General features: G+C 35.1%; 1 protein-coding gene across 1 annotated transcript in view; it reads left to right on the top strand.

Moving 5' to 3' along the window:
* Window positions 1–13,228, top strand: part of LRPPRC (leucine rich pentatricopeptide repeat containing) — a 105,076-nt gene that overhangs the window by 12,766 nt on the left and 79,082 nt on the right. The window contains exons 2-11 of the mRNA XM_059134604.1: window positions 1,419–1,618; window positions 3,093–3,215; window positions 6,355–6,476; window positions 6,590–6,648; window positions 7,677–7,763; window positions 8,357–8,483; window positions 8,845–8,989; window positions 9,485–9,630; window positions 9,882–9,987; window positions 10,069–10,176. Coding sequence (XP_058990587.1) covers window positions 1,419–1,618; window positions 3,093–3,215; window positions 6,355–6,476; window positions 6,590–6,648; window positions 7,677–7,763; window positions 8,357–8,483; window positions 8,845–8,989; window positions 9,485–9,630; window positions 9,882–9,987; window positions 10,069–10,176 — 1,223 coding nt within the window. The remainder of the gene's footprint in view (window positions 1–1,418; window positions 1,619–3,092; window positions 3,216–6,354; window positions 6,477–6,589; window positions 6,649–7,676; window positions 7,764–8,356; window positions 8,484–8,844; window positions 8,990–9,484; window positions 9,631–9,881; window positions 9,988–10,068; window positions 10,177–13,228) is intronic.

The raw sequence follows: 13,228 nt of genomic DNA on the forward strand, positions 1-13,228 counted from the left end.
GTCATGATCCCAGGGTCCTGGCATCAAGGCCTGCATCAGGCTCCCTGCTCAGCTGGAAGCCTGCTTCTCCCTCTGCAACCCCACCCACCAATCTTCCCACCCCCTGCTCATGTGTATGCTCATGCTGGCTCTCACGAAAATAACGTCTTTAAACAAAACAAAACCCAAGAAAACCCCAGAAAATTTGTGTTAGAAAGTGGTGTTGGAATACAGAGTAAATGTAAATTTGATTCAAAGATTTATGACAGGGTTATCCTCACACATAAGGATTATTTTTAAGTTTGATATTTGTAAATCAGGTACAGCCTGTATTTCTATAGTGTGGAATACCTCTGCTTTCATTGTTTTAAAGCATTTGGCTTACGTGTTAAACTCTGTATTAAAATACTGAATGGTTTAAAGGTTTTTGCTCTTTATAAACACACATGTACTAGTCTGACGTTACCCAATAGACAGACCCTTTTTTTACTTTCTGAAAATTAATGTTTAATACCAGAAATCCTTTTAAAGATTGAATTTATTTATTTGACACAGAGTACAAGCAGGGGGAGCCTCAGGCAGAGGGAGAAGAAGGCTCCCCACTGAGCACCCCACTGAGCAAGGAGCCTGATGTAGGGCTCAATCCCACGACCTGAGCTGAAGGCAGATGCTTAACCGACTGAGCCACCCACTGCCCCTAGATAACCAGTTTTATTTTTTATGATTGTAGTTGTTAAAATAAGTAGAAAAGTATGTAATTAGCAGTTTGACAGATGAAAAGCAGATATGAATTGGGAACTGAAACATTGTTACTATAAAATGTTTCAAATTTATTTAGACAGATTGGAAATTCTTTTGTCCTGAATGATTCTTTTAAAAAAACCCTGCATAATTTGAACCTGGACATTGGTCTTTTATTAAATTCATAATGAGATTATACCTAGAAAACATTTGAAAGCAGTTATCAGAATTATATATATATTTTAGATCTCTTGTCTCATTTGTAGAGATGAGAAGAGCTTTGTAGCATAAACTGCCTCATTTTCTTTCATTAACCTGGTTTTGCTTAAGGGAAATTAAAAAAAAAACAAACACTTAAAGCATACCATATTATTGTCTTAGTTTGAAATGATTCCGTGCAGAAGGTTTTCAAGACCAAATCAATTATTTAAGGGATTTACTTTGCATACTTGTGTGTACATGTGATTTTATTTGAAGCAAAAGGCAAAACTTCTTTCTTACATTCTGAGCATTTTTGCTTTTGCACCAGAATTTAGGTATTCGATATTTAGGAGTATTTAATTTGATATTTACCTGCCAAATTAGGTATTTGGTAACCAATAAACTTTGTATAAATTTTGCTCAAGAAGAGAACAAATATAAGTTCTCTTATATGAGGAATTGTCTTAGTTAATTGCCAATTGTGTTTCATTTTATAGAGGGCTACTGAACCAAGCCAGGCGATATGCCATTGCTGTTGAGAAAAAGAATTATCTTCAAGAGGAGCCTGCTTCTTCTCATAGAAGGACTGCCAGTCAGTTTGACTGGGCTCTAATGAGACTGGATAATTCTGTCCGAAGAACTGGCCGCATCCCAAAGACTCTTCTACAAAAAGTCTTTGACAGTACCTGTAACTCAGGTATTTGAAAATTTTCTGTGCAAAAAGTTGAATGTCTTAATAAATACCTGTTTGTGGGCAGGCTCACTGTAGAACACATTATTTGATATTTTCAATTTTGTTTGTTATTTTTTTGATCATAACTAAAAATGGGTCTTTTTCCTTTCCCTAGTTTATAAGAGAGTCACTCTCAGTGGTAAATTGTCTTGGCAGTTACTGTTTTTCTTACCTTCCATTGTATAATGTCCGCTTTCTTTAAGATGCTTATGCATGATGGATTTCCAGAAAGACTGGTAATTCTTATTTCCCTTTCATTTTCACTTAGTTTTACGATCTGTTTGAGCCACTTACTCTGATAATCCAGTAGAAGCTTGTGGACCTTCTTACCACCCTCCCCCCCACAAGCCCACATGCAAACACACTCATAATTTTGCATCTAGTTACACAACATGTACCAGCTTCCTAAAGCCCATCTGGATTTCATTCACATTAAGAAGCTGTGGAATCTAATGATGAGGGGTATCAAAGGACGTATCCGTTCTAATTATGTGCACTTAATGGCTATTGTATTATTTTCTCTTTTTGATATATTCAGTTGTATGACTATTACCGTAGTTACATTTAGGACATTTCTATCTCCTCAAAAAGAAGTCTCCCAAATCCTTAGCCTTTATCCCCTAACCCCTCATCCTTTCCAGCCTTAGGCGACAACTAACGTACTTTCTGGACTTGCAGATTTACTTATTAAGGATACTTTTATTAAATGGAATCATATAGTAAGTGGTTTATTTTTGGTTTTGTTTGGTTTAAAAGTCAGCTTTCAGGGACACGTTAGATACATGGAAAAAGGGAGAAGGAAGTTTGTATTGTTTTGTAATTGATTGTAAACCTAAATTTGGTATTGATGAGTTTTAACTGTACTGTATTGTACTATTTTCTTAAGATACTAAGAAGCTTAGCCTTTGAATTGCAGTAAGCACTGCTTATAAATTCAGTTCTGGGTATTTTTATATGGTATAGAGTCTTGCAGATTACATAGATTGCTAATCTTAGCTTCCCTTAGAAAACAAACTAATTTTAAAAACATAACTTTTAGTAACATTGTAAATGATACTTGTAGATTTGGGTAAGGTTTTTTCCCAGCTTGTGGGTACTTTTAATACTGTCTGAGGCAGGAGATTTTTGAGTATTTACAGATTTTGGTTTATGTTTTTTTTTTTTTTTTTTTAAAGATTTATTTATTTGTCAGAGAGAGAGCGAGCAAGAGCAAGCACAGGCAGACACAGTGGAAGGCAGAGTCAGAGGGAGAAGCAGGCTCCCTGCGGAGCAAGGAGCCCGATGTGGGACTCGATCCCAGGACGCTGGGATCATGACCTGAGCCGAAGGCAGCTGCTCAACCAACTGAGCCACCCAGGCGTCCCTTGGTTTATGTTTTGATATTTATCTGTATGGTACTGCTACTGCATTAAATATTATCTGTTCTCTTTTTTCATAGGTAGCCCAGGTGGTAATCAAGCCTTGCTTCTCTTGCGCAGCTGTGGTTCTCTCTTGCCTGAACTACAGCTCTCAGAGAGAACAGAATTTGCTCATAGGATATGGGACAAACTTCAGAAATTGGGTATGATTGTTGAAAAATATGGGTATATGTAAAAGATGTAGTTTTTTTTCTTTTGGTAAATAATTTCTTTACATAAATGTTCTAATTCGATTTTATAGAAGAGCTACTTGGTAATATTTATTTGGTAAGTTATAGTGACATCTAGGGGCATTAAGAATAAAATAATTTACTAATGTAGTATTGTCTGTCAGCTATACTCAAATGAAAAAAATGAAATAATTTTCATACAATTATTACTCTTTATGGTAAGTTAAAAAAGAACAAAAAAAAAAAAGGCAGTTGGTTTGTCAAAGTTAGGAATGCACATATCATTTGACCAGGCAGTTCCATTTGTTAGAATACAGTACAGGTATACTCAAATGTGCAAAAGGATATCCTTTATTGTAGCTTGTTTGTAATAGTAAGAAATTGGAACCAACTCTAGGGTGTCTTGCTAGGATTGGTTAAATAAATTATGGTGGGTTTATGAAATGGAATACTGTGCAACTTGTTAAAAAAAAAAAGAAGGAGTTCTTCTTTACTAATGTGGGTGTTCTCCACAATATAAACAAAAATTAAGGTGCGGAATAGTATATATAGAATACTACCATTTTGAAGAAAAGTGTTTATATCTGTATATCCATATAATATTAAAATATTTCTGGAAGGATAATAAATACTAGATACAATTTTTGCACCCTACCTTTTAATGCCTTTAGAATTTTGAGCTGTGAACATTGTATCTGTTCAGAAAATAACATAATTTATCTTTTTTTTTCATTAACATATTGTGTATTATTTGCTTCAGGGGTATAGGTCTGTGACTTATCAGTCTTAAACCATTCACATTGCTCACCATAGCACTCCATATGCTCACCATAGCTCACCATAACCTCCCCAGTGTCCATAACCCACTCCCCAGCAACCCTCAGGGAAAATAACATAATTAAAAAGACCATTAGAAAAGATCCAGTGTTTAATCCTCATTTTTAAAAATCTTAACAAAAAGGAGCACCTGGGTGACTCAATTTGTTGAGTGTCCTGATCCTGCGGTTGTGAGTGTGAGCCTTGCATTGGCTCATATATCACGCGGAGCTCTCTTAATAAAAAAAAAAAAAAAAAAAGAAGTCTTAGTCTTAACAAAGAATAGAAGGATGCTTCTTTAACATGTTGAAATTTAAAGCCAACAATATCATATGATATTTATCATTGATCATGATCACATGATATCAATGTCATGTGATATTGATATTTCACAATGAAATAAGACAGGAAACAATACTAGAAATTACTGTTTTTTATTTTACTTATTTACTTTTGAAATTACTTTTTGGTTTTTTGTTTTGTTTTGCTTTTTAAAAATTTTATTTATTATTTATTTGACAGATCACAAGTAGGCAGAGAGGCAGGCAGAGAGAGAAGAAGGGAAGCAGGCTCCCTGCTGAGCAGAGAGCCTGATGCAGGGCTCAATCCCAGGATCCTGGGATCATGACCTGAGCTGAAGGCAGAGGCTTTAACCCAGTGAGTCACCCAGGTGCCCAGAAATTACTGTTTTTTAGATGATGTGCTTATTTATCTGCAAAATCCCAGAAAATCAATTTATAATAAAGTAATAGGAAATATTAAATGTTCAATAATCTATAACTTTTCCTAGTTAGAAAGCAGAATGCATAAATTTATGTCATGTGACATACCTAGTCACAAATATGTAAAATGTCTAGGAATATCCTTCAACAAACATGTTATACATCTATGGAAAAGTCTACAGAGTAAACACAGACTCACCTCAGTTCTGAATTCATCTAGAATTAATCTTGATGACAAGTTTGTTTTTTAAAAGTTTTTAAAAGAAAAGATGAATATTGGACTTCAGAATGGGGAAGAGTTTTCTCAGTAAAAGAGCAGCAGAAAAGTTGAAGATAAAGAATTGATTTCATAAAAAGAAATTTCCACATGTCAATAAGTCATGTAACTTAAAAACACATGTGGAACTGGGAGAAATATTTGTGAAATATATGTACCTTCCTTCACCTTTAGAGCTATAGCCAACCATTATTAGAGTTCAACTTGAATTGATGATGTTTTAGAAGTTTCCAGACACTTTATGGTAACCATGTTGTATAATCGCATCGCAGATGTTGAGTTGCAATTGGTTCCCCTCCTGTATAACCCATTATAATGGTTAACAGTTTGGCACTCAGGGCAGACCACCTGCATTCAAGTCTGTGGTCACTTTCAAAGCCATGTTGCCTTGGGCAAGTTGAAGAGTCAGTTTTCCTCATCAATAAGATTGGGGATGAGAGAAACTGTCTCAAAACTGTTGTGAGGAGGAACTGGGACTGGATCTAGATGCAGAGCACTTAGCACTGTTCCTGGAACATAGTAAGCACTCTACATGTCTAGTAAGATAAACATTAATTTAATAGAATAGATCTCTGCTGTCTAGAATCTCAAACTAACACCAGATACTTACCACAGGCCTGTAGTGCTACTGGCAGTTAAGTAAAGACATGAAATTTAATTCATACAAACTTAGTAAAACATATGTCATCATGATGACATAATATCATCAGCGGGTTGAGGAAGGCTGAATGGTAAACTTGATTGATGGGGCCTTAGGCAAGACGGACCCGGAAAGAAAACAAAGGGTTTTGGAATAGGGGTAAATTAACAATAGCAGACCAGTAATGGTGTTCAGCAACTGGAAGTGGAGCCTTCAAAGAAACACTTTGAGTAAATAAGCAAAGTTGATAGTACCATCCTACCTGTGTAAAACAACTACAAGACCTAGTCCATCTTGGTGTGTCTGTACTGTGGCAAGAACTGCTTTCTGTTGAAAAATCTTTGTCACTTTAAACACAGAGGTATTGTCAACATTTTCCAACAGGAAGGGAATACTGTGCTTCATAGGTAAGAGACCTCTTAACATCTGAATAAGCAGTTACTTGTAACTGTATAGTAATTCAGTTAGTTACTGTCTTAAATGCTTAGCTTGCTCTGTTCTGATAGGGTTTCTGTATAGATGGGTCTAAGTATGGAGTGAAATGCTGACGTGATCATTTTATCCTTTGTGTTTGTTAAATTTATGTATATTTTAGTTGTGATAAAGGGTTTGATTTTAGGTACTTTTCTAAAATTTTGATTTAAATTTTATTTGTAGGTACTGTGTATGATGTAAGTCACTACAATGCTTTACTTAAAGTCTATCTTCAAAATGAATATAAATTTTCACCAACTGACTTCTTGGCAAAAATGGAGGAAGCAAACATTCAACCAAATCGAGTAAGTAGTTGCTATTTTAAATGTTCATTGGTTACGGCATTTTTTTTTTTTTTTTTTAATCCCAGGAAAGAAATAGTATTTAAAAAATATTAACTGGCCCATTTCATTGACAGGTAACATATCAGAGGTTGATTGCTGCGTATTGTAATGTGGGAGATATTGAAGGTGCCAGGTATGGAGCTCTATAAATATGTTTAAGTGAACGCATTTGTAAATCTTGTAAGCCTAGAATATATTCGCTGTATTCACTCCTTTTCTTTTTTTTTTTTTTTTTAATTAAAGTTTCTTCTTAGGAAAATTACTTCAGAAGTATTTTAATATAGCAAATTTGGCAATATGACTTTGATAAAATATAAAATTGTGTAGGAGGAGAAAGACAAGTGAATATTGCTATTTTTTTTTTTTTTTTTTTTTTTAAAGATTTTATTTATTTATTTGACAGAGAGAAACTACAAGTACACTGAGAGGCAGGCAGAGAGAGAGAGAGAAGGAAGCAGGCTCCCCGCTGAGCGGAGAGCCCGATGCGGGACTCGATCCCAGGACCCTGAGATCATGACCTGAGCCGAAGGCAGCGGCCCAACCCACTGAGCCACCCAGGCGCCCCTTGCTATTTTAATTAAAAATTTGATTACCAGAGCAGAGGTTTAAAGATGCTGAGGTGTATAGAGTTAGCTTTAGTCTTCGTAAATTGGTATCTTCTAAAGGAAATGTACTTAGCCATTTAAACTGTATTCATTTATAAAACTGACAATATTCTGTCTTGTTGATTCATATGAAATCAGTTGTGACATTTAGTTCTTTGTGTAAAAATTACTGCTACTTTTGGATGGAGGTTTTAGGAAAGAAAGGATAAATTGAAATGTATAATTCTGTTTTAATTAAATGGATTTTATTAAACTATGCTTTTTTAAAATATAAATATAATTTAAAAAACTTTTTATAAACATAAAGTATTATTAGCCCCAGGCGTACAGGTCTATGAATCGCCTAAACTCTATGCTTTTTAAGGTTAATTAGTAGTATAGAAGAAATAATCAGGTTTTAAAAACTTACCTGCTATTTTTACCAAGAGTAGTTCAAGTTGTATAATTTGATATAATGGAAATAATTTCAGGGAATGAGATCTTATGTACTTATTTTGTAAAAAGTGGTTTTGATGTATATTTCCAAGGAAATATTTTCATTTATCTTTTATTGCAGCAAAATTCTTGGATTCATGAAAACTAAGGATCTGCCTGTCACAGAGGCAGTTTTCAGTGCCCTTGTTACAGGGCATGCAAGAGCCGGGTAATGTTCAACCTAAGGTTTTATTCTCAAGCAAGGTTCAGATTAGAATAATTTTAGAAGATCTTTAAGCCATGTTTATCTACTCCCTCAAAAATTTTGAATGTATGAGATAGAACATGCAACTTTTAAATGACTTATTAAATACAACTTCGATTTAGAAAATTTCAACTTTAAAAAGTAACTGACTTTGTAAAGTCAGTTCTCTTATACAGCTCTCTTGATACTGTGGAAAACAATTTCATTTTTGAAGGATAATTTCCTAAATGTTATTCTTAGAAAAGTAACTTTGAGTCATAGCATACTTGATTTAAAAAGGACATGTTAATTTAAGGTCTATGTGATTATTATGCAATTTGGTTTTTCTTTTGAAAAAGTTGCCTGTCAGACTTTGAGGTTTTTTTAATTTTTGTTATTTCAGAGACTTATAAGCATTTTAGTATGTAGTTGCCCTTTTCTAATGTCCTTTGCTAACTCATCTCAGTGGTTCATAAGAATTTTTATTAAGAATAGGGTCGTACATTTTAGGTTGAATTATAATATTATATTGGGCAGTATTGTAGTAATCTAACCTCTATTCTTTGAATAACTTCCAGAGATATAGAGAATGCAGAAAATATTTTCTCAGTGATGAAAGAGGCTGGAATTGAGCCTGGTCCAGACACATACCTAGCATTATTGAATGCATACGCTGAAAAGGGTGACATTGACCATGTTAAGCAGGTATGACTTATGTCATATAAATAAAAATACTTAAAATCAAAATCATTTGTATAAAAAATAAAATCATTGATGTAAACTTGTGTTCATTTTGCATGAAGCAGAAAAGTATAGTTTCTATCTATTTTTAAAGGTATTTCTTATAGACACTAGTATTGAAAGAGAATTTTTATAGTTTGGTACCTTGGTGTTGATTCAGCAGTTATTGCCGAAATATAATATTTTCTGCTTTATAAGAGAAGTCCTAAACCTTTAGATGGTATATGTTCCTGATTTTTAAAATCTTGGTATTTTAATTTATTTGGCTTTAATTTAAAAATACTGGTTTCTAACTTGTTCTTCTAATTTCTGGAACTGCCTACAGACTCTGGAGAAGGTGGAGAAGTCTGATCTTTACCTTATGGACCGTGATTTATTGCAAATTATTTTTAGTTTCAGTAAAGCTGGGTATTCTCAACATGTCCCAGAAATTTTGGAAAAAATTACATACGAAAGAAGATATATTCCAGGTAGTTACTAAAAATTTATTTTCATGATTTTTCTAAAAATCTGAATTATAGTTCTTTAATATCAGGGTATTTATTGTACATGAACATAGGACTCTTTTAAAAGTCAGCGTAATAAGCTAAATAGCTTGAGTTAATGAGCACGTCAGAATGTTTTGATTTGAAAGTGTTTCTTTCCTTTTTTTTAAGATTTTATTTATTTGACAAAGAGAGAACATAAGCAGGGGAGCAGAAGGCAAAGGGAGTCGGAGAAGCAGGCTCTCGTCTGAGGAGGGAGCCTAATGTAGGACTCGATCCCAGAACCCTGGGATCATGACCCGAGCTGAAGGCAGACATTTAACTAGCTGAGCCACCCAGGCGCCCCTGGAAGTATTTCACTATTATTTAGGCAGATAGTCCTTTTGGTGTTTGTACTTTATAAGTTTGTCTTTCATAGTGATTGCAGTATAAAAATATTATTCAGTTCAGTAACAGAAAATATCTTTGTTCTCTTCCCAGATGCAATGAACCTCATTTTGCTTTTAGTCACCGAGAAATTGGAAGATACAGCATTCCAAATTTTATTAGCATGTCCTGTATCAAGGGAAGGCAGTCTGAGTGATTTTGGCAGTTTCTTTTTGCGACACTGCGTGACTATGGATACGGTATTCTGTCTGTTTTTACTTTGTAGACAGTGTAATAGGCAGTGAAGTAAGAGTCTACAAAATGTAAGACCATATTATGAGATTAGACCAATTATAAGCATTATGAAAACTTTGTTTCTGTGTGTAAGTTGATGAGGTAGAAAGAGGATGAGAGGTTCAAATTTTTCATCCCAGGAGTGGCAGAATGTTTGCAGAAGGTCAAATGGTAGGATATTTGTGGATCCAGCTGATGTGGTGTCTTTTTTTCCTAGCCTGCAGAGAAGCTGAAAGACTACTGCAAGAAGTTAAAGGAGTCCCAGATGCACGCATCTCCTTTGCAGTTCACACTTCAGAGCGCTTTACTAGCCAATAAAACTGGTACTATATTCTCATCATTAAAACTGATACAAATAAGTTTTGCTGAGATAGCTATGTAATATTTTATGGTATCTCTTGCAGATTTGGCAAAAGCTCTGATGAAGGCTCTGAAGGAAGAAGGTTTTCCTGTCAGAACTCATTATTTCTGGCCATTGCTAGTGGGACGTCAGAAGGAGAAAGATGTTCAAGGTTAGGTGTTGCCTTTCACAGATTTGTAATGGTTCAGAGGTCCAGAATAGGTTTCTGCACACATCTAATTGAAGTCTTTGGGAAGGCAGACTTATTTCTGAGTAGTAGATCTTCTGAGAAAATAGAATTGATTTAAATCACAGTCAGGAATCACATAAGCATTTTTTAAAAATATTTTATTTATTTATTTAACAGAGAGAGAGAGAGAGAGAGATCACAAGGAGGCAAAGAGGCAGGCGGGGAGAGAGGGGGAAGCAGGCTCCCCACAGAGCAGAGAGCCCAATGAGGGCTCGATCCCAGGCCCCCGAGATCATGACCTGAGCTGAAGGCAGAGGCTTAACCCCCACTGAGCCACTCAGGCGCCCCTCACATAAGCATTTTTAAAAACATAGTGGATTTCTTTCATCCTAATTTCACTACTAACTTATCTCTGATCTTGATATTCAAACTTGTGGGTGTAGTTTTAAGAAGTTCATTATTTTTAAATTTTTCGAAAAACTCTTTAGTCTTGATTTTGCATATACTGTTTGAAATTAGTTTGTCTAGCCTTATTCAAGATAAAGTTATGCATAATCAAGCCATTTTCTTTGTGGACCAGTCTCCTTAACTGAGCCGACTTACAATAATAGGAAAGACAGCAAAACTTTTTTCTTGTGAAATGAGTGCTCATGACCTGACAGCCTGCTGATTGAAGGACAGAAATGTTCAATCTTTCAGGTTCTTAAGTACGTTTAAGCATTTAGCATACTTTCCCCTTGTACACATGGGATGCCTATAGGATATGAATAAGAATTGAACAAATATTAAATTTTAGAGTACAGTATCTAATTCTTTGGTTTGCATTATTGGTAATTCAGAAAGAGTAGTCTCATAAAAAGATGCTTTTAACAGAAGTACTTCCCCCTTGGGGAAACAAAAAATGGTCTTTTTCATTTTATCTCGCAATATAATGTGCTTTAGAATGAGATGCAGAGTTGTTAGTATGACATTGGGTGACAAACAAAATGCACAAACAACAAAAAAAGTGCTTTTAGCAGACTTTCATATTGCAATTTTATTTTAAATATATAGTCGTCTCCTGGTCTAAAGGAAATAGTGAAACAAGTATTCCCTAATTGTTTCTGGCTATAAAAGTCTCAAAATCCTTTTTAGAAAAATCTTTGTCAAAACAATATGCTAGTCGATTAACTCTTTGCTTATCTTCCAGTTCTGAAAGCTCCACGAAGTAACCTTTAACCTAGTATTTTTGAACCAGAGAAAGTTTACATCATTCCATGGAAATCTCTGGGCATATTGATATTGTCCATTTTTACACAGATGAGAAAATACTTTCGAAAACACCCCCTGTTGAAATATTTGTCTGTTCATCAGGAAAATTTGCGTTCTTCAACCTTACAACTATATCTAGACTTCAGCTGGTTACCACATTTTTTAGCAACTTAGTAAACATGAAAGAATTCAGGTAATTTCTTCCGATAGTTGTAGCTGGAACTAATAGACAAGTGGGCTTTATTTTCAATCCATCCTTTCATGGAATCTTATCATTTAGATTTCTAGAGTGCCTTGTTGAAAGCTCACTTCATATTAATGAAACAACTGAGAGGGGCAGAGAGATTTGATGACCAACCTTAGGTTCCACACTTAGCTCTCAGTTGTGCTGGGATTAGAACTGAGGATTTCTGTTCTCTTAGACACTTTTTTATAATACTGGAACACCTCCACATTAAACATTTTAAGTGTTACGCTATATTTACTTTATAAAAAGTCTCAACTAGTGTAAGTTAGATGCTGGTTTTTGCATTAAGGACATTTTAAAAAGTCCTGTCGAGTTTTTTAATCAGGGAAGGTTTTATCTGGAAAAACATAAAAACTGAGAAAGGTACAAGACAGTGCCAGTTTTGTTGTAGTTTTTGAAAACGAGTTTCTCCTTTGCCGAGGCCCAGAAATATAGTTAAGTGTGTATTCTGCAATTTTCCTTCATGTAATAATAAAATGGTTCTACATATTCTATAAGGTTTCTTTGGGGTAAGGTAAGAAGGGCACGTTTTTATTAGTGCAATGAGCTTTTTTCTTCATCCGGGAAAAGTCCTATGTAAACTGGTAGAAAGAACAGAAGAAAATTAATGGCTGCCGTGATGGAGCTTGTAGAGGAGTTTCTTGTAAGGACTAAATAAAACCCTTCAGGAAATCAGAGACAGGTATTTAGAGGTCAGATCAAACTGAACCAAGAGTTTTCAGCAACATTGTGATGATAGCATATTGAGTTCTCGAACAGTTCAGCCATCACCAAGCCCTAAGAACTATTCTCCGAGCGACTTCCCCATGGCTTACTAGTATTTTTCTCTGGGGCACAAATGGGAAAGTCACCACTTACAATTTTAGCAGATTGGCCCAAATGAGAGGAAATAACCCAGAATGATTGAGGATTTACATCTCTGGGTATATTTGGAAGGGGTAAAATATAGAAGGAAGGACCAATATGAAAGCTTAAATGCCAGTTGAGTAAAGGGGTTGAATAGAGACTACTTCTCCAAAATAAGGAATTGCCTCTATTTAATAGAGTGCATGCCCTGGGTAGAGCCTGAAGTCATGTGGAGTATCGCTTCTCAGCCTTTTGGCTACGAGCAAGTGTAAAGTCATGTGGAGTAAACAGTTACAGTTGGTGAAAATTGTTGAGGTAAACCATTTATCTTTCCTAAAAGTTCACAATTTTTCAGTTCTCTCTCTTTTTTTTTTTTTTTTTAAGATTTTATTTATTTATTTGACACAGAGAGATCACAAGTAGGCAGAGAGACAGGGCGGGAGGGAGGGGACGCAGACTCCCCGTTGAGCAGAGAGCCTGATGTGGGGCTCAATCCCAGGACCCTGAGATCATGACCTGAGCCGAAGGCAGAGGCTTTAACCCACTGAGCCACCCAGGTGCCCCAATTTTTTCAGTTCTTATAAAACTTTTTGAATGGAGACTTTCCTCTAGATTGATAAACTTTTGTCATGACTGCCTTTGAAATACTTCTGTTAGATGGCTTAGTCTTAGTTTATGTTTTCTACATAC

Source organism: Mustela lutreola, chromosome 9, assembly GCF_030435805.1.
Source record: "Mustela lutreola isolate mMusLut2 chromosome 9, mMusLut2.pri, whole genome shotgun sequence".
NCBI classification, from domain to species: Eukaryota; Metazoa; Chordata; class Mammalia; order Carnivora; family Mustelidae; genus Mustela; species Mustela lutreola.